This window comes from Schistocerca cancellata, chromosome 5 (genome assembly GCF_023864275.1).
Source record: "Schistocerca cancellata isolate TAMUIC-IGC-003103 chromosome 5, iqSchCanc2.1, whole genome shotgun sequence".
In the NCBI taxonomy this organism is placed as follows: domain Eukaryota; kingdom Metazoa; phylum Arthropoda; class Insecta; order Orthoptera; family Acrididae; genus Schistocerca; species Schistocerca cancellata.
Genome location: NC_064630.1, coordinates 612,891,471 through 612,913,337, shown reverse-complemented (window position 1 = coordinate 612,913,337; position 21,867 = coordinate 612,891,471). Strand labels below are relative to the sequence as shown.

Below are 21,867 nucleotides of genomic sequence, written 5' to 3'. Positions count from 1 at the left end.
GTACTCACAGCTTTTCTTCCAGCAGTATGAAATGAAACACAAGGCGGCTTATGGGAGCTCCCGCACCCGGACGCCAGCACACTTGCCGCGCGCTACCTGCCGGTCACCTGTTGCAGTTTAGCATGTGTGCCACCGTGGATAGTTTCGATACGGAAGCTTTTATATGTGAAATTCAGGCGAGACCAGCAATTTGGGACACATCATCCGTGGATTATTCGAACCGCGAACTGAAAAAAACGTGTTGGGAACAAGTTGTTGATATTTTCGGAGGAAAAGAATCGTCTTTGGAAGTGAAGAAAGATCTCGGTAAGTGCTTCAAAAACATTTTATTTTTCATTACTAAAGTTTACTAAACGTAAATACTTTGCCACTTGAGGGGATCACGATTGACAAAATACCCTGAAAATTTGTCTCTCACTGCAAGTGCAGATCGACCGCTTCTGCCTGAATGGCCTACACATTCATTGTTCTCAAAATCAATTACTTCAAGTGAGTCGTCATAGACGAATCCATCTCTTGCACGTACAAAATTATGCAAAGCACAACAAGCTTTAACTATATCTTGCGCAAAATCAATGCCTACATTTAGTGGACGATGGAAGATTCTCCACTTGTTGGAGAGGATACCAAAGGCACATTCCACATAACGCCTAGCCCTGGATAATCTGTAATTGAAGATCTTCTTCTCGTAACTAAGATTATTTCCACCGTATGGACGCAACAAATTTTCACTCGTGCCAATTGTCAGTGGTGAAGCTTTAGGTATCTTCAGGGAATTGTTCATTAGTTTCTTGTAAAACAAACTGTCTTTGAAAGTTGCCGAATCATTACTTTTTCCATAAGCTCCGACGTCTACGAAAATAAAGTTATAGTTAGCATCGCACACAGCGAGCAAAAAAGTAATTTTTGTAGTTGTAGTACAAGGAACCTGAGTGAGCGGGCTTAATCACTCGTACATGTTTGCCATCAATTTCTCCAATGCAGTGAGTAAAGTTGGCATTCTTTTCGAAGGTATTTGCTATTTTTAACCATTCTTCTGTTGTCGGCATAACTTTACTTCCATACAGTTTCTGCCATAACAGGATACACACTTCTCGAACAAATTCTGTGATTGTTGTGTGCCCGAGACGGTATCCATAATGCAGTTCCATGAAAGAACAGCCAGTCGCCAGATACCTGTAATAAATTAGGCAACAATGAGTACGACAAGCGATTCGTATGACTAGTTTTCTTTTTATATAAGGTAAAATGCCACATGAAAGTAAACGACTTTTCTGTGAAATATTACAAGCTGTGTTATAATGAACGCAAAAACCAACAATACAAAGCCTCTTCCAAAAGTTAATTTTTCTGTATTCATCACTTTTCGATGTTTACTCGCGTCTACATTATCAAGTTTGCATGTGTACATAAAAATGGAATACGTTTTCATCTTAACGGAGTCCCCCCTGTGGCGTCCCTGCTGGCAGCCGCACCGGCAGACCGCGTCACGCCAGCAGAGATGCCGTGGCATCCCAGTGCGGCATGGCCCTTAAGTCTGCTCTCTCTTGATTACTGGATACGAGTCATCGACACTCCAAAACCGTCTGAATTGAGTGTCACCGTTGGAAGATAGTACGAACGATAGATTTTATATGCAAAGTAGTTTGGTAATTTGTACCGAAATGGAGGCTGTAAAATGCCCACTGAGCTTGTGGCCTGTAAGTTTTTGCAGGAGTTCCGCGAAGAACTGGGAACTGAGAGGACACTGAGCCACTTGGAACTTGGAATCGAGGCCATTTGGAGACTGCAATCTTCAGTCGGGGTTCACACCCAGTATCTGACACGAGACGTGCGTGGCAAGACATCGCATGCAGTCCACGCTCCAGCGGAGAGAAAACATAGCAAGATCTTGCAGCCAAGACGAAGGGGAGATGAGAGTGGTTTGGAGAACGTAGGTGCGTTTGTATAACTTAATGCGATCTCATTTCAGAATTTCACTAAAATACTTCCGGGCCATTAATGATTCAGGCACTTTGGGATTTTGCATGTCATATCTTTCAACTAGATCGAAGCAATCGTATTGTCCTCAGCGGAAACGCGTATATGTACTTTTCCTTTGAATTACGAATTATTAAATTCATCCCTTTCTTTACCCAAACCTTGCGTGCTCTGTTGTACTACAGTCGCATCTGAGTCCGTTTAAAGATTTTATGTTTTAATTTTCCTGCTCATATGATTTTTGGAATTAATACGGTGCTATAATCAAACCACGTTTGTTCTTGCACGCACTTGCGATTATAACAAATTTAAGTCAATTTGGAGCACTCTTTAGTTATAGTAGCGAGATGAATCCCACACCCCAATATTACTACACTACTGGAAATTAAAATTGCTACACCACGAAGATGACGTGCTACAGACGAGAAATTTAGGCGACAGGAAGAAGATGCTGTGAGATGCTAAAGATTAGCTTTTCAGAGCATTCACACAACGTTGGCGCCGGTGGCGACACCTACAACGTGCTCACATGAGGAAAGTTCCCCACCGATTTCTCATACACAAACAGCAGTTGACCGGCGTTGCCTGGTGAAACGTTGTTGTGATGCCTCGTGTAAGGAGGAGAAATGCGTACCATCAAGTTTCCGACTTTGATAAAGGTCAGATTGTAGCCTATCGCGATAGCGGTTTATCGTATCGCAATATTGCTGGTCGCGTTGGTCGAGATCCAATGAGTGTTAGCAGAATATGGAATCGGTGCGTTCAGGAGGGTAATACGGAACGCCATGCCAGATCCCAACGGCCTCGTATCACTAGCAGTCGAGATGACAGGCATCTTATCCGCATGGCTGTAACGGGTCGCGCAGCCACGTCTCGATCCCCGAGTCAACAGATGGGGACGTTTGCAAGACAACAACCATCTGCACGAACAGTTCGACGACGTTTGCAGCAACATGGACTATCAGCTCGGAGACCATGGCTGCGGTTATTCTTGACGCTGCATCACAGAGAGGAATGTCTGCGATGGTATATTCAACGACGAAACTGGGTGCACGAATGGCAAAACGTCATTTTTTCGGATGAATGCAGGTTCTGTTTACAGCACCATGATAGTCGTATCCGTGTTTGGCGACATCGCGGCGAACGCACATTGAAAGCGTGTATTCGTCATCGTCATACTGGCCTATCACCCGCCGTGATGGTATGGGGTGCCATTGGTTACACGTCTCGGTCACGTATTGTTCGCACTGACGGCACTTTGAACAGTGGACGTTACATTTCAGATGTGTTACGACCCGTGGCTCTAACCTTCATTCGATCCCTCAAACCCTACATTTCAGCAGGATAATGCACGACCGCATGTTGCAGGTCTTGTACGGGCCTTTCTGGATACAGAAAATGTTCGACTGCTGCCCTGGCCAGCTCATTCTCCAGATCTCTCACCAATTGAAAACGTCTGGTCAATGGTGGCCGAGCAACTGGCTCGTCACAAGACGCCAGTCACTACTCTTGATGAACTGTGGTATCGTGTTGAAGCAGCATGGGCAGTTGTACCTGTGCACGCCATCCAAGCTCTGTTTGACTCAATGGCCAGGCGTATGAAGGCCGTTATTACGGCCAGAGTTGGTTGTTCTGAGTATTGATTTCTCAGGATCTATGCACCCAAATTGCGTGAAAATGTAATCGCACGTCAGTTCTAGTATAATATATTTGTCCAATGAATACCCGTTTATCATCTGCATTTCTTCTTGGTGTAGCAATTTTAATGGCCAGTAGTGTATTAATATTTTTGTGGACCACATCCTGGACTAATTTGTTAGCGGCGATGGTTACCTAACTTTTCCATTGAGCAGAAGGCTTTCACTTCTCGTCCGAATCTGTGCGGAGCCAACAGCACGTCGACAGATTTCAGTCGGTGTAATTCAGAGTGGCAGCCACTAACAGGCCACCAGCGCCGTTAGCATTTTACAACTTTCATTTCGGTACCAATTACAAAATTACTATTGCATATAAAATATCTATCGTTCGTGCACCACCTTCGCTTGGTGACGTTCAGTCCAGATGATTTTGGAGTGAAGATGACTAGCCTCTATTGATCAGGAGGGAGCTAGTTTAACTCGTGTACTCGTTACTTCATTGACACAGCTTTTTGATAATGTCCAGTTCACTGTCTCCTTCCAACATGTCTAGAAAATACATCTATAGGTCAGTTGTTTCGTTTAATCTGACGCTCTGCATTGCACTGCTTTGACTTATTCAGAAGAAAGATAGCTGTTGCGTGTACTGTACTCATTTGCAGGTCGGGTAATGAAGCCACATCATGTCCTAAGGTACTAATTTAAGAGTTTACGCAAATATGGTTAAATTAATGTTCCGTGACAATCTTCCAGACAACTAATAAGACTAATAACAGTGCAATTAGTTAGCGTCCCTTTTACCTGCTCCATCTAAACATCACGCACGTCTCCAGTGTGACTGGTGCACTTAATTCTAACACGTTAACAGAAATACGACGTATCCACTGTTACTCACATTTCGCACTTTGTGAGTAATTTCAGGAAAATATTCATTTACTTCCATAGTCCGTCTCGTGTTTTTAAACCCAATATACGTATACTGAATCTGTTCTCCAGAATAGGCAAAACCTTCTTTAGTAAATATAACAGTATAATGACCTTTCGACCTAAGCGCAATAGATATCTCGCGTCAGTTTCCAATGAAAACCTCAAAATAAGAACTGGACAGTCTTTGTAACGTTCTACCAGTTATTTTGAAAATCATTCTTATATACGAAAATTACGAATCAAAAGTCAACAATATTCAACTCTACAAAGAAATCCAAAAATCTTGGTTTGAATGAAGAAGAAATGCTTTAGTTCCATTCGATACTCAAAAATATTGGGAATATTTTCAGCAAGTCATATTACAGAGACGAAGAACTCTTTTTATTTTTTGAAGCAGAAGATGAATAGAACACTAAGACCAAGAGGTGATAAATTAATGAAACTTACTGCTTCATAAAATATGACGCTTCCATTGAAGTAATACACTGTTTGGCACGTGTGTGGTTCATTTAACTCTTGTTATCTTCTATGAAGGGTAGTATAGACACAGAAGTTAGTAACAGAGGGAGAAATTTGATTGATCTGAATTGCTCATTCCACATACACGTACACCATAATTACTCACTGGGACCGAACCGCACAATAATCCTGGGTTCGGTGTGGGGCGGCGGTGGGGTGCGTGGACTGCTGTGGCCTGTTGTGGGGTTGTAAACCACTGAGTGTTACGGCGGGCCGAAGCCTCTCCGTCGTTTCTAGGTCGAAAACATACAATACAATAGAATACAACTATAAAAACAGTACTTCTAAGAATTTTAGTTCTCTGAACATCACCACGTGGAAGACTCAGTTAAACGGTCATGAAATACATTTCGGTTTAAGTTGTCATAGTCATTTAATTATAAAGTAAAATCCGTTAGAACCTTGGTAGCTGAACTTTTTCTTAGTCCTCACGGAACTCTTTGTCATTGTACAAAATGTCTGCACATGTGTACTGAATATCAATCGGTTTGGCATATATATTAAGTGTTATCTACAATTATGATTGTCTAAAAAAACAAAGTGTCGTTCCACTGACAGGCAGACAGAAAAAAATAATAACACTCATGATGCTGTTTTCACTATGCTAAAATGAAAGTATCATAAGAGCGTCCAAGATTTGAAACGCTGTTACTCACATTGTTCGCAGATTTAGAAGACCTTCGAAAACTCCTTCCTCGATGGTTCGCAAGTGTCGCACGTTGGAAAGCGTACTGCAACAGAAAAATGAAAAGATAAAATTGGAAACTCAACTTCTCTAATTTTAAATTACAACATATCATATTTATCACGATTCTTCCTTATGGCTGCCGTTCTCGTCTTTTTTATCTCTCTCCTCAATATTTCAACCTTCTAATCCTCGAACCAATTTCATAATTAACTTGCTGTTTGCAAGAAATGCATCCCAGTCCATGAAATCAGGTGATGGAGCGATGGTCCAGTGGCCAATAAACCGCGTCACCTGGCAAACGACAGGGCGTTCCAAAACGTTTTTCTTATTTTTTAACCAACCAGACATTTCACTAGCAGTATACAACAATGAGCTGAAGTGTCAGATCACTGACACATTAACAACACAATGTATATAGATGGATTAGTGTATTTATATTGAGACTGAGGCTGTCAGATTTAATCGGATAAATCATAAGTGACTGAAACTTCGAAGAAATGTGCTATACCACACTGAAGAGCCAAAGAAACTGGTACACCTGCATAATATCGTGTAGGGCCCCCGCGAGCACACAAACGTGCTGCAACACGGCGTGGCACGGGCTCGGCTAATGTCTGAAGTAGCGCTGGAGGGAACTGACACCATGAGTCCTGCGGTGGTGTCCATAGATCCGTTAGAGTGCGAGTGAGTGGAGATGTCTTTTGATCAGTAAGCTGCAAGGCAATCCAGATATGCTCAATAATGTTCATCTCTGCGGAATTTGTTGGCCGATGGAAATGTTTAAACTCAGAAGAGTGTTCCTGGAGCCACACTGTAGCAATTCTGCACGTATTAGGTGTCTCATTGTCCTGCTGGAATTGCCCAAGTGCTTCTGAATGCACGATGGACATGAATGGAAACAGTTGATCAGACAGGATGCTTACGTACGTGTCATCTCTTAGAGTCGTATCTAGACGTATGAAGGGTCCCATATCACTACAACTACACAAGCCCTACATCATAACAGAGCCTTCACCAGCTTCAACAGTCTCTTGTTGACATGCAGGGTCCATGGATTCACGAGGTTGCCTCCATACCCGTACAAGCCTATCAGCTCGATACAATTTGAAACGAAATTCGTTCTACCAGGCAACATGTTTCCAGTCATAAGTAGTCCAATGTTGGTGTTGACGGGCCCAGGCGAGGCGTAAAGCCTTGTACCGTGCAGTCATCGAGGGTACAAGAGTGGGCCTTCGAGTCCGAAAGTCCATGTCGATGATGTTTTGTTGAATCGTTCGCACGCTAACACTTGTTGATTGCCCAGCACTGAAATCTGCAGCAATTTCCGGAAGGGTTGCACTTCTGTCACTTTGAAAGATTCTCTTCAGTCGTCGGTGGCCCCGTTTTTGCAGGACCTTTTTCCGGCCGCAGCGATGTCGGACATTTGATGTTTTACTAGGTTCATGATATTCACAGTACACTCGTGAAATGCTCGTGCCGGAAAATCCCCGCTTCATCGCTATCGCGGAGATGCTGTGTCCCATACTCGTGCGCTGATTATAACACCACGTTGAAACTCACTTAAATCTTGATAACCTGCCATTGTAGCAACAGTAACTGATCTAACAACTGCGACAGACATTTGTTGTCTTTCAGAGATGTTGCCGACCGCAGCGCCATATTCTGCCCGTTTACGTATCTCTGTATTTGAATACGCATGCCTACACCAGTTTCTTTGGTGCTTCAGTGTACAACAGATTATCACCGTGGATCTACATCTACATCTACACAGATACTCCGCGAGCCACCGAATGGTCCGTGGCGGAGGGCACCCTGTACTCCTACTAACCGTTTCTTTTCCTCTTACACTCGCAGACAGAGCGATGAAAAAACGAGTGACAACACGCCTCTTTACGAGATCTAGTTTTTAGTATCTTGTCATCATTAAGCGAAATGTATGCTGGTGACAGTGGAATGGTTCTACAGACAGATTCAAATGTCGATTCTCTAAATTTTATCACTGGTGTTCCTCAGAAGAACTTTAATTTCCCTCCCGGGATTCCCATTTGAGTTGCCGAAGCATCTCGGTAACGCTTGCATGTTTTTGAAACCTATCGATAACAAATCTAGCAGCCCGCCGCTGAATTTCTTCGATGGCTTCCTTTAATTTGACTTAGTAAGGATCCTAAACTCTCGAACAGTAGTCAGCAATGGGTCACATTAGTGTCGCATATGCGTTTTCCTTTACAAATGAACCACACTTTCCCAAAATTCTCACCGGGCGAGGTGGTGCATTGTTTAGCACACGGGACTCGCATTCGGGAGGACGACGGTTCAAATCTGCATCTGGCCATCATGATTTCGGTATTCCGTGAAACACTTTAGGCAAATGCCGGGATGATTCCTTTGACAATAGGCACGGCCGATTCCCTTCCCCATCCTTCCCTAAACCAAAATTGTGCTCCGTCTCTAATGACGTCGTTGTCGCCGGGAGGATAAACACTAATCTCTTCTTCCTCCCCCTCCTCCGCCTCTTCCTCCCCCTCCTCCCAAAACTGTCCCTATACATCGAAGCTGACCATTCACCTTCCCAACCACAATCCTCACATGCCCGTCCCATTTCACATTGCTCTGCAGCGTTACCCCCAGACGACGTGACTATATCAAGCAGGACACTACTAATGTTGTATCGGAAAATTACGGTTTGTTACTTAGCTGCATTAACTTACATTTATCTACGTTCAGAGTTAGCAGCCTTCCATTACGAAAACCAGAAATTTTGTCTAAGTGATCTTGTATCCTCCTACAGTCACTCAACTTCGATACCTGTCCGTGCATCACTGCATCAACAGCAAGCAACGTCAGTTTTGATGCCCACCCTGTCTGCTAGATCATTTATGTATACATAAAATAATAGCTGTCCTAATACACTTCCCGGGGGCAGTCCCGACGATACACTTGTATTTGATGAACACTCTCCGTCTAGGACAACATAATGGGCTCTATTATTTGAGAATTCAAGCCACTCACATATCTGTGAACCTATACCTTATGCACGTACCTTCGTTAACAATTGGCAATGGGAAACCGTGTCAAATGCTTTCCGGAAATCTGTCTGTTGCTCTTCATCCTTAGTTCGCAGTATATCATGTAAGAATTGGACAAGCTAAGTTTCGCACGAGCGATGCTTTCTAACACAATGCCGATTCGTGGGCATAAGCTCCCCGCTCTCAAGACAATTTACGATATTCGAACTGAGAATATGTTCAAGTATTCTGCAGCAAACCGATATGACGAATCTTGGTCTGTAATTTTGCGGGTTCGTTCGTTCTTCCGTGTTTCTATGAAGGGCTTATTTCAATAGTGGTACAAGTCCATTTTTGTTCTCATTGAGATAGAGTCCTAAAGTTAAATGAGTGCTGAAAAATCTGCAGTTGAGATACCAGAAATATTCAAGCATATGACTTCTTGCTAGAGACGAACCTTTCTTTCTGTTTGTTTGGCTCATTAATTTCAGAAGCATTATAGACAGGAAAGTTGAGGTAATGGACTTGTACCACTATCGAAGTAAGCCCTACATATACAGGAGTCATCAGTGCTTCCTGTGACAAATAAGAATCCTTCCTATGACAAATACAGGGTGGCGCACGAAATGAGTTACCATTTTGTTTTTCAATATAAACTTTATTGTCAATACAATCTGAAAGGAACATATACTACAATGAAGAGCCGACCATGGAGATTTGTTCTAACTCAGCACATGCTCAATATGTTCACCATTTCGTTTCCTAACTTCCTTCAAACGAACACTGAAGTTAGTGATTACTCTATGGCATATGTCTTCCGTAATTTCACTGCAAGCTTGAATAATAAGACTTATGAGCTCCATTAAATCACGTGGACGTTTCGGGAAATTTTTTTCCTTTAGGTACCCCCAAAGAAAAAAGTCACATGGATGGAGGTCTGGACAAGTGGGGGGCCAATTTTGTCCGTCATTGAAGCGACCTGGAAACCTGAGTGAAATGATCCGCATGTCGAAATGCTCGTCTAAAAACTGCAACACAGTGTTTGCAGTATGTGGCCTTGCTCCATCTTGCATGAACCACAGCGTGTTGAAGGACAAGGCAGTAGCAAGAAGCTGTGGAATGAAGCTATTGCGAAGCATGCTCAAATAACGCTCGCTGTTCGCAGTTTCTTCAAAGAAAAAGGGTCCAATAAGTCCGTGACTGGAAATTGTTGCCCACGCCGTAATCCTCGGAGCATAATGTTGTCGTTCATGAAGCACTTGTGGGTTTTCAGTGGCACAAAAGCGTACATTTTGTTTGCTAACCACACCATCTAAATGAAAATGCACCTCGTCTGAAAACCAAACGTTGCTGAGAGTTTCTTCCCTGTCCTCCGCCCACTGAACAAACAATAGTCTCTGCTGCTAGTGTTCTTCAGTGAGCTTCTGTGCACAGGTCATCTTGTATGGGTACATATGGAGGTCACTTTTAATAATCCGTTGAACGGAGCGTCTGGATATTCCCAGTTGCACTGCTGTCTTTCTACACGATTTCCCGGGACTTCTCTGTACAGCGACTCGTACCGCTTCAATATTTTCCGGCGAACAAACAGGCTTAGGCCGAGGTCGCTTCGCTTCCAATACTGTTCCTTCCTGTACAAATTCATGGTACAACCTGTGGATGGTCTTCTTGCAACGGATCCATCGTGTGTTAAACTGTTGTCGGAAACGCCTCTGAGTCACAAGGCTTTTCGTTTCATGAAATAGTTAACACAATTGCCGATCGTTGCTGTGTCGTCAGTCAGCCATTGCTGCTTACTAGTCTCCTAGCGGCAGTATCGTGAATTACACGTCATTTGGTAATTCATTTGTTTTTCCAAGCTCTGCTGGTACTGCTGTAGAGATCCCAGCGGGATATCTAATGTGCGTCGTAAATTGTGAAACAAACAATTGGTAACACATTTCGTGCGCCATCCTGTAGGAATAAACACATTTTTGCTTGATAGTAAGGAAAATTTCCTGAAAACCACAGCTTGGAAGGAAAGAATGGAAGAAATAAAAAGATTATTCCATTCACGAAACAAGATCTTCCTAATAGATATTTACTGACATAAATCAGATTTAAAGAGATGCAGCGCTTCCTTTGAGATACGATAAGTTGAAATGAAGTTTGTACGTGGTTCGTTCTCGATAGATTTGAACTGGAATTTGTTTGATTCGTGAACCAAATGTCACACTTGTGAATAATTCTAATTCGGGCTTCATTGATGTACTGTGTGTTAGGGTCAAGAGACAGTAGTTAAGAAATAGAAATCGGTTTCGGGCTGAGCAGAGTGCGAATCCCGGATTCCATTCGGATTTAGGTTTTCTGTCGTTTTCCTAAGCCGTTTGAATCAAATATTAGTATAATTTCTTTCAAAAGGCCGATTTCTATTGGTATACTTCCATAACACAAATTTGTGCTCCAGTGACCTCAGCATCGGCGGACGAGCTTTTAATTGAATCTTAATGAGGTTTAAGAATACCGATCAATGCAGGTCCAACGTCAAATCTAGGCGGACCACCACTGCAGACTTTAGTACAAGCTAACCGTCTTGATGGGGCACAAATATCCTTGTATTATGGGCCACATCAAGAGTACTGACTGCTAAATAACGATATTAACTTGAAGCCTATGTTAACACGTGATCAGCATGAGAAATGGTCGTGTCGATTAAGTACTCTGAGATTTAGAAACATCCAGGCATTAGTAATTAAAACTTCCGGGCTACGAGGCCGTGGTCCAATAGTAGAAATATTTCTCCCTGACATTTCGTTGCCTGCTGCTGGCAACATCATCTGAGGTGAGTCTAGCCGTAGACTCACCTCAGATGATGTTGCCCGCAGCTGGCAACGAAACGTCAGGGAGAAGTATTTCTACTATTGGACCACGGCCTCTTAGCCCGGAAGTTTTAATTACTGAAGACGCCGGCCGTGAAAGCCTACAAGCTATGATCCAGGCATTAGTTGGAATTGCTGTGAGCACAGTTCCACCAAGTTTGAGCATTGCCGTCTAGTGAAATATTCTTATGGTTTTCGAAGGGTCTGCTACCACGTAAAACTTACTGATATTTCCATTTTCCAAATCTGGTAAAGGAAAAGATAGATCTCATGCAACAATGGCATACATGGAGTACTCTTAAGCTACATTGTGGATACAGCTTGCTAGACGTTTACGAAAAAAAATATCATGGTCTCATTGAAACAAAGTTTTGTGCTACATGTATTTTGGAACAATAAACTACACAATTTAGGATCCGAAAACAGATTACTGTAGTTGAAAGTGAAGTGAAGTAAATATCGAGTGAAAACGTTATCAAAACTTCGACAAAAAAGGCAATTTAAATTAAATTAAAATTAAAGCTTAAAGGTAACTGATATGGAATACTACAGAACAGCATTTTATGGTTATTCGTGACTGTAAACGAGGTAATTAAGTGTAAAAATATAGCAGGCCTTGTTTCTTTCTCTCTTGTCTGAACATCATTCTATGTAAACCACTGAAATCTATGTACCCACCATTCTGATTATGAGGTGCAAGTTCTCTACAAAGAATTATGGTAACTGATTACTAGCAATGAAGTCCCACTAAAATGATAATGGGGTATATAATTTTAAATTAGGACATAATTTAAGAACGGTTATTCGGTGAGAATTATTTTTCCTGATAGTAGAAATGACAAATGTTTTGCATTGGTAGAATGTGCACAGAACTGTATTATTTTTGCCGTAAAAACATTTATCCACATGATGCAAAAGCAGATCAGCAAGGAACAACTGGAATAAAAGTAAAATTTCCCAACTATCAACAATAATGTTTTACAGCACATGTCGGCCATAGGTCACTTACAAATTATGAGTGCCTAGCAAAATGCAGGGTAAAGAAACAAAGACAATGAAAAAGAATTATCCAATATGTTTAGCATATTACTAAGAGCACACATATGTAAATGAAGAGATAATTATTAACAAAAGTAGTTACGCAAACATAAGACGATTCAGATGTGGCGAAGATAAAAAAAAATCTAAAACAGAAAGTGAAACTGTTAACCAAAAAGCAAGAATTTAAGGACGTTGTAAATGTTATCTAAAAAAAAAAGGAAAAATCCTAAATAGAACAAAAAAAGGTTAATGAGAGAGAATACGATAAATCGAACAAGACTGGTATAAGCTAATGGAATAGAGGTATTCACTACTGTCTTTTAAAATACATGATGACACACAGTGCAAATTTTATAAGAGAAATAATGAAGAACATTATGAAGGAATAAAACCAGATATTAACGTGAGGAGCTTAAAGCCACTCTGAGTACTAGAAAGTAGAGGAGCTTCGAGAACATACATTCAATAGAAATGGCTGAAGCTGGAGGTAAGGCAGTGCAATTACAACGTGCAAGAGGAAAGGAATTTCCCATTACTATATAAACGTTACATACATGACACGAAACCTATCTCCGTCCCTACAATAATGTGCAACGCATTCACGAAAATTATCAAAACAGATATTAATTAGTCAAACAAACAACCTGCCAGTTGGGGTGATCATAGCGTAACAGGCCACTAAAGTATCGTGATCGACACGAAGGTATCAGCGTTCTTGAGCAAGTTTCCTGTAGTCATAGATTCAGAGCAAATTTTTGACCAGTGTCAACAAAATCCACGCTAAGATCTTTCGGCAAAAACCGCGTTGATTCAATTTATGGTGGTACACGACACTAGATGCAGGTTTATTGTAATTTAAATTTCAGTTTCAAAACGCTCAGAAAAGAACCACATCTGAAACTGACGACAAATCTGAATTTAATGTTATCGAAAAAGGGGGAAAACTTTTGGGGAAAAAAATAACGAAAATTTTACCACCGGACGGCGCCGCAGCGCCAGAATATGCAATATAAAAGACGCGGGGTACAGGGATGTCCTGAGTTTGCGTCTGAGACGCTCGGCATGAATGTCTATGTTAACACGTGATGAGCATGCGAAATGGTCGTGTCGATTAAGTACTCTGAGATTTAGATAATGCTAGTAAAGCTCTTTTACAATAACGGTGAGCGTGCGCCAGTAGCTCTGCAGAATTTCCTGACAGTCATGGATATGCAAAAAGGCCGTGCAGACAAAAGAAAATTAGACGAAGCGAAATGTAGTGTGAGGAATGGTATGCGAGAGGCGTTCAACGAATTCGAAAGTAAAGTTCTATCTACTGACTTGGCAGAAAATCCTAAGAAATTTTGGTCTTATGTCAAAGCGGTAGGTCGATAAACACAAAATGTCCAGACACTCTGCGACCAAAATGGTACTGAAGCAGACGATGACAGACTAAACGCCGAAATACTGAACGTCTTTCTCCAAAGGTGTTTCACAGAGGAAGACTGCACTGTAGTTCCTTCTCTAGATTGTCGCACAGATGACGAAGTGGTAGATATCGAAATAGATGACGGAGGGATAGAAAAACAATTAAAAGTGCTCAAAAGATGAAAGGCCGCTGGACCTGATGGGATGCCAGTTCGATTTCACACAGAGTACGCGAAGGAACTTGCCCCCCTTCTTGCAGTGGAGTACTGTTGGTCTCTAGCAGAGCGCAGCGTTCCAAAAGATTGGAAAAGGGCACAGGTCATCCCCGTTTTCAAGAAGGGACGTCGAACAGATGTGCAGAACTGTAGACGTATATCTCTAACATCGATCAGTTGTAGAATTTTGGAACACGTTTTATGCTGGAGTATAATGGATTTTCTGGAGACTAGAAATCTACTCTGTAGGAATCAGCGAGGGTTTCGAAAAAGACGATCGTGTGAAACCCAGCTCGCACTATTCGTCCACGAGACTCAGAGGGCCATAGACACGGGTTCACAGGTAGATGCCGTGTTTCTTGACTTCCGCAAGGCATTTGATACAGCTCCCCACAGTCGTTTAATGAACAAAGTAAGAGCATATGGACTATCAGATCAATTGTGTGATAGGATTGAAGAGTTCCTAGACAAAAGAATGCAGCATGTTATTCTCAATGGAGAGACGTCTTCCGAAGTAAGAGTGATTTCAGGTGTGCCGCAGGGGAGTGTCGTAGGACCGTTGCTATTCACAATATATTCATAAATGACCTTGTGGATAACATCGGAAGTTCCCTGAGGCTTTTTGCGGATGATGTAGTATATCGAGAGGTTGGAACAATGGAAAATTGTACTGAAATGCAGGATATGGTTCAAATGGCTCTGAGCACTATGGGACTCAACTGCTGAGGTCATTAGTCCCCTAGAACTTAGAACTAGTTAAACCTAACTAACCTAAGGACCTCACAAACATCCATGCCCGAGGCAGGATTCGAACCTGCGACCGTAGCGGTCTTGCGGTTCCAGACTGCAGCGCCTTTAACCGCACGGCCACTTCGGCCGAGCAGGATATCTGCAACGAATCGACGCATGATGCAGCGAACGGCAATTGCATCTCAATGTAGACAAGTGTAATGTGCTGCGAATACACAGAAAGAAAGATCCTTTATCATTTAGCTACAATATAGCAGCTCAGCAACTGGAAGCATTTAATTCCATAAATTATCTGGGAGTAGGCATTAGGAGTGATTTGAAATGGAATGACCATATATCAAATAAAATTAATCGTCGGTAAAGCAGATGCCACACTGAGATTCATTGGAAGAATCCTAAGGAAATGCAGTCCGAAAACAAAGGTAGTAGGTTACAGTATATTTATTCGCCCACTGCTTGACTACTGCTCACCGGTGTGGGATCCGTACCCGATAGCGCTGATAGAAGAGATAGAGAAGATCCAACGGAGAGCACCGCGCTTCCTTACAGGATCATTTAGCAATCGCGAAAGCTTTACGGAGATGATAGAAAAACTCCAGTGGAAGACTCTGCAAGAGAGACGCTCAGTAGTTCGGTACGGGCTTTTGTCGAAGTTTCGACAACATACCTCCACCGAGGATTCAAGCAATTTATTGCTCCCTCCTACGTATATCTCGCGAAGACACCATGAGGATAAAATCAGAGAGATTAGAGCCCACACAGAGGCATACCGATAATCTTTCTTTCCACGAACAGTGCTTGACTGGAATATAAGGGAGAACCGATAGAAGTACTCAAGGTACCCTCCGCCACACATCGTCAGATGGCTTGCGGAATATGGATGTAGATGTAGATGTAGATGTAGAAAGGCGTTAGTCTGATGCCACCCAAGGGTCTGGAGAAAATGATTATTAAATTCCAAAAGAGAGGTTCTTTTGAAGTTTAATGTGGCAGAATGAGGAAAACAATTGATTCGACATCGGTAGAAGATATGGCCACAACACTTCAGGATGGGTTGAGTGATGATATGCAGACATGCAGTGTACAGGAAACTGCCCAAACTTGGGACATGCCTCGAGCACCGTGTATAATATTCTACGAAACATTCCGCAACACTATCCATACAAAGTAACCCACGTTCACGATCCGCTTCATGCTGACCCACCAATAAGACGTTTGCTTTAAAATTTGTTGCTCGCGTGGTGGGCAATGAATTGCCAAAGAACATTCTTTGGACAGATGAAGCACATTTCCATCTCCAAGAACACATTAAACACAGAAATGCAGAATATGTTCAAGAGGTACTGCTTCATTCTACAAAAATGTATACAGGTTGACTGCATTCTTTATCGTACGGTGATATTGTATCGGAGAGATGTGTCATGTGGGTACCGTTAACTCTAACGTCACTGGTAAACGATATGAGAGACTTTTGAGTATCAACGTTATTCTAATCCTTCAACAGCGTGGATATGTCGGTTGGATAATTTTTACATAACATGGTGTTCCTCCGCACATTGTACGGCCAGTGAAGCTGCTGCTGTAGAGGCATTTTGTGAATGCTTGAATAATCAGCCGTCATTTTACTAGAGCTTGGCCTTGCAAATCACCTGCTCTTAAACAGTGTAAAATCTGGCGGAGAGGTTTCTGAAAGATGTTATGTTCATTACTGCGATTACAAACGTGGCTGATTTGAAAACATTTGTTGCACAACTCATTCTGAATATTATCCCTCAGACACTCCGATTTGTTGCAGAGTAAGCTGTTTCTCGATTCAAACTTTTGACAGAAAACGGTGGACAGCATAATGAACATGTCTTGCACCAGTCTGACGACATTTAGAAACCGATGTCACTGTTGCTTCTTATGAGGTTTTTGGTCTCAGGACAACTAAAAATCTATTTTCACGATGCGACGTAGTACGACCTTTGCCACGGTGGATGGGCTTACCTAATTAACAGGCCCACAACTGTTAAATGCAAACTTAGACTCCACAGTACGTTTACACTACTGGCCGTTAAAAATTGCTACACCACGAAGATGACGTGCTACAGACGCGAGATTTCAACGACAGGAAGAATATTCTGTGATATGCAAATGATTAGCTTTTTAGAGCATTCATACTAGGTTGGCGCCGGTGGCGACACCTACAACGTGCTGACATGAGGAAAGGTTCCAACCGATTTCTCATACACAAACAGCAGTTGACCGGCGTTGCCTGGTGAAACGTTGTTGTGATGCCTCGTGTAAGGAGGAGAAATGCGTACCATCACGTTTCCGGCTTTGATAAACGTCGGATTGTAGCCTATCGTGATTGCGGTTTATCGTATCGCGACATTGCTGCTCGCGTTGGTCGAGATAGAGTGACTGTTAGCAGAATATGGAATCGGTGGGTTCAGAAGGGTAATACGGAACGCCGCGCTGGATCCTAACGGCCCCGTATCACTAGCAGTCGAGATGACAGGCATCTTTTCCGCACGGCTGTAACGGATCGTGGAGCCACGTCTCGATCCCTGAGTCAGCAGATGGGGACGTTTGCACGAACAGTTCGACGACGTTTGCAGCAGCATGGACTATCAGCTCGGAGACGATGACTGCTGTTACCCTTGACGCTGCATCATAGACAGGAGCGCCTGCGATGGTGTACTCAATGACGAACGTGGGTGCACAAATGGCAAAACGTCATTTTTTTCCGATGAACCAAGGTTCTGTTTACAGCATCACGATGGTCGCATCCGTGTTTGGCGACATCGTGGTGAACGCACATTGGAAGCGTGTATTCGTCATCGCCGTACTGGTGTATCACCCGGCGTGATGGTATGGGGTGCCATTGGTTTCACGTCTCGGTCATCTCTTGCTCGCACTGACGGCACTTTGAACAGTGGACGTTACATTTCAGATGTGTTACGACTCGTGGTTCTACCTTTCATTCGATCCCAGCGATACCCTACATTTCAGCAGGATAATGCACGACCGCATGTTGCAGGTCCTGTACGTGCCTTTCTGGATATAGTAAATCTTCGACTGCTGCCCTGGCGAGCACATTGTCCAGATCTCTCATCAATTGAAAACGTCTGGTCAATCGTGGCCGAGCAACTGGCTCGTCACAATACGGCAGTCACTACTCCTGATGAACTGTGTTATCGTGTTGAAGCTGCATGGGCACCTGTACCTGTACATGCCATCCAAGCTCTGTTTGAATCAATGCTCAGTTGTATCAAAGCCGTTTTTACGGCCAGAGGTGGTTGTTCAGGGTACTGATTTCTCAGGATCTATGCACCCAAACTGCTTGAAAATGTAATCACATGTCAGTTCTAGTGTAATATATTTGTCCAATGAATACCCGTTTATCATCTGCTTTTCTTCTTGGTGTAGCAATTATAATTGCCATTAGTGTACTTTCACGTGCAGCTCATACCATAGCCGCGTACTGTGATTCGTTTATGTTTTGTAGCCGAACGTATTAACGATATTATGATTACAGCGCGGTAAAGGGCGAAAATTTTCGTTAAATTTTTAATGTTTCCTTAACGTTTTTACCTTCTTCGCTAACATTCCTTTCAAATTTGACGTCATTTTGAACAGTGATACTTTTGTAACAGCGTTTCGAAACTGGAACTTTAATGATTATGGTCACCCTAACGCTAAATTTAGTAATGATTGTGAGAAATACAGATTTTGGAAAGGAGATGGGCAAGATGTCATATTCCTAAAACTAATTTCTGCAGCTCTGGTGGATGTTAATAGAACCTTAATGCGGTTTGATGGAACATATCTATTTCATATTCATTTTGGTTTATGTAGTATGCCTCTAGCGCAGACAAACCTCAAATATTAATGGAAGAAGGTCATCATTGTCATCAAGCATATGGGACACAGCGCTGCATAAATGCCTCCTGTGAACCTTGCGTTGCTTTACGATCTTCAACTGTACACATCCACTGTACACAAGCATATTTTCTAACGCCATTCCTCATCTTCAGTGACGTTGTCCTCTCAGTCGTATCTTATATTCTGGACTGCAACTGTTTTACCTGTCAACCAATCACAAAGGGACGTGTCCTTCTACCTTCGATTAAATTTTCTTTGTAGTCATATTTACGTTTAAGAAGTCAGTCTATATCTTCTACTGTTTGTTTTGTTACCTGTCTCTCGTACAAATTCCTAGCATGCATCACTCCAGTTGACGATGAGCAGCCTCCAGTATTTTATCTGTCTTCGCTTCAAACGACTAAGAGCTATAAGTAAGAAACCAATGACACAGGCATTGTAAGCTTTTCTTTCACATACATTGGACGCTTACGAAACTCCATTTATATGCGCAATTCCAAGACAGCGCTGACATTAAAGTGCAGCAACTATTTTTTATTATGTATTAAGTTTCATGATATAGTTGTATACGTATTCCATAATTGCAACTAGTTGCGAACGAGTCCGGCTACTTGCGAAGCATTGCCTGGCCTTATTTTACAGTCACATGATAAACACACAGGCAATGTTTCAAAAATGAACGGACTCGTTCAGAACTAGTCACCGTACAGGAATATGTATGTATTACGGCCGAAGTGCGAAATCGGACACAGCGGAAAATGACCGGCAAGGTGAGTAAATGGCCATTTTCGCTGTAAATTGAGCTGCCAACGTCCGATCTTTTCTTGATTTTGGTATTTGACCGGACAATTCGCGAAATGGCGTGGACTCATTAGCTGAAGTTTGTAACCTCCCCACAAAAATTTAAAAGAAATTGGACAATATTTAATAAAAATGGGAGCCAAGTGTAACCTCCCGCAATGAAATTTACTGACAATGACAATTAAACAAAAATTCGCAATCTGACTCTGGTGTAAGCTCCCACAAAAATAATGAAAAACAATTCAGTGCTAATGAAATCTCAGTGATAATGATAATTCATTTAAACCGAAATATCGGTCTTTGGCCCTGTGCAAATCAGAATTAAATTCTTACCTCATTGAAACTTCTAGTCAAATTTCTGCTCTTATTCTTGCGCACAGCTTGGAGGAACTGCATTGCAAATAATAATATTCCTTTTTTTTGTAATTTAACTGAAACTTTTCTTTAAGGGAAGTGGAACGAAATCGTTAATTCAATTAAATAAATTTTTTTTGTAAAATGCTTTGAAATCAAAATTATTATTGGGGCACTTGTTCGAAATTAATTACAATAAATAAACTTTACATTATCTGATGATTACCTTAATTAACAATATACCTCATTCAGCATCTTGACCAGTGTTGCCGACAGACTACATCTCACAACCGCACTGGGCTGCTACTACTGACCGACTGCTCTGCATGACGACTACTAGCGTACTGCACTACATGACGACTACCACTGAACTGCTCGCAACACTCGCGCGGTCAAGCGCAGACTAACTACGATTATAGGCTCTCTGGTCAAAGATTTTAACGTGCCTCACCATCGCTGCTATGTTACATACGTGTTTCAAGTTAGAAGAATAAAACTGAGTGGAGTTGAAGAGTCTATGTAATTTCTAACTTTATATAAGCTGTTCATTTCATCAGTCTCATTCATGAAAATTTGTCTTCACTAGGTTTACAATGTGAACTATTATGACATTTGTAACTGCATAACTGTTTCGAAACTTGATGAGCGTATATGACTTCAAACTTTATACAGTCAACTCATTTTATCACTATCATTTATTACAGTTGTAATTCCGTCCGAACAGACCTATAAACGCCAAACGGCACCTCAACCGATGGGCCTTAGTGGATACGGATATAGAGAAGTGCCACATCGTCATCACTCCGTCCTCCCGGCCATTGTCAGTTTTCGCGATTGAAGCAACTATGACTCAGTCAAATAGCTTCTCAATGGGCCTTGGCGAACATTCATTTGGCGAACACTGATTTCAGCTTCTGCTGGTGGGAAATTTGAATCAGAATTTTAAGTATTTTCACACATTGCCTTTGCAAACTGACATTAGCTCCTGACCGCTTTTCCTAATTTCTTGTTTATTTTGACATAGTCTGCAAGTAATTTTCTTTAGTTATTCCACAAACTACAAGGACCTATTTATCGCAGGATACAGAACAATAAGCTGGACTATACATCAGACACAATATTTTCGCACCGTTCCTGTCAGACAACTGGTCTGTAGGTTCCAGTGGTTCCACCGCCATGGCGGCGGCTGCATTATCGGGAAAGTTCCTACATTTATAGCATCCTGCAATTTTGTTCAATGTTCTGAAGGTCTTCATCTGCCACTATGTTATACGTAACCTCCCTGGGCAGATTTCAGGTGTCAGACCCACTTTCGCTTCGCAACTGGCGACTGATGAATGCTTCGATGAAACGAACGGTTTTCCATGATTTGAATGATTCGGAGTCTCTCAGCCGAATGTATTGATTCCTTCGTCTTCATCCGTGTCATTATTATATTCTGAATATCCTGGTTGGCGCGTTCGATGGAACCTTCGGTTCGGCTATGTTTAGGTTTTCCGTGTACCAGTCTCATTTTAGACCACATGTCATTTAGTTAATTTATAATTTGGTGCGAAACTTCTCTCCCCTCCCGGTATCCAACTGAAGCACCCTTGGGGCACCTATTGTACTGAAGATATTAAGTGGCTGGTAAGAAGTTCTTCTGCTGTTTTGCTTTTCATGGTAGCAACAATATAAATTTGGTTACGTTACCCTCGTAATTGAATATAAACCTGTACTCAACGTCCTAGGGGTGGGAAATTGCCCCTAAAGGCGGAAGAATCAGCAATGATCAACGACATAAGGGTGCAGAAGACAATGAAAACCACTGCATTA

The 21,867-nt window shown here is 42.1% G+C and overlaps 1 protein-coding gene across 1 annotated transcript in view; it reads right to left on the bottom strand.

Moving 5' to 3' along the window:
• LOC126188718 (lutropin-choriogonadotropic hormone receptor-like) overlaps window positions 1-21,230 on the bottom strand; it is a 379,983-nt gene extending 358,753 nt beyond the window's left edge. The window contains exons 1-2 of the mRNA XM_049930326.1: window positions 21,160-21,230; window positions 5,720-5,794 (exon numbers count right to left, since the gene is read on the bottom strand). Of these exons, the coding sequence (XP_049786283.1) occupies window positions 5,720-5,794; window positions 21,160-21,230 (146 nt within the window). The remainder of the gene's footprint in view (window positions 1-5,719; window positions 5,795-21,159) is intronic.
• Between the last annotated feature and the right edge of the window lie 637 nt (window positions 21,231-21,867).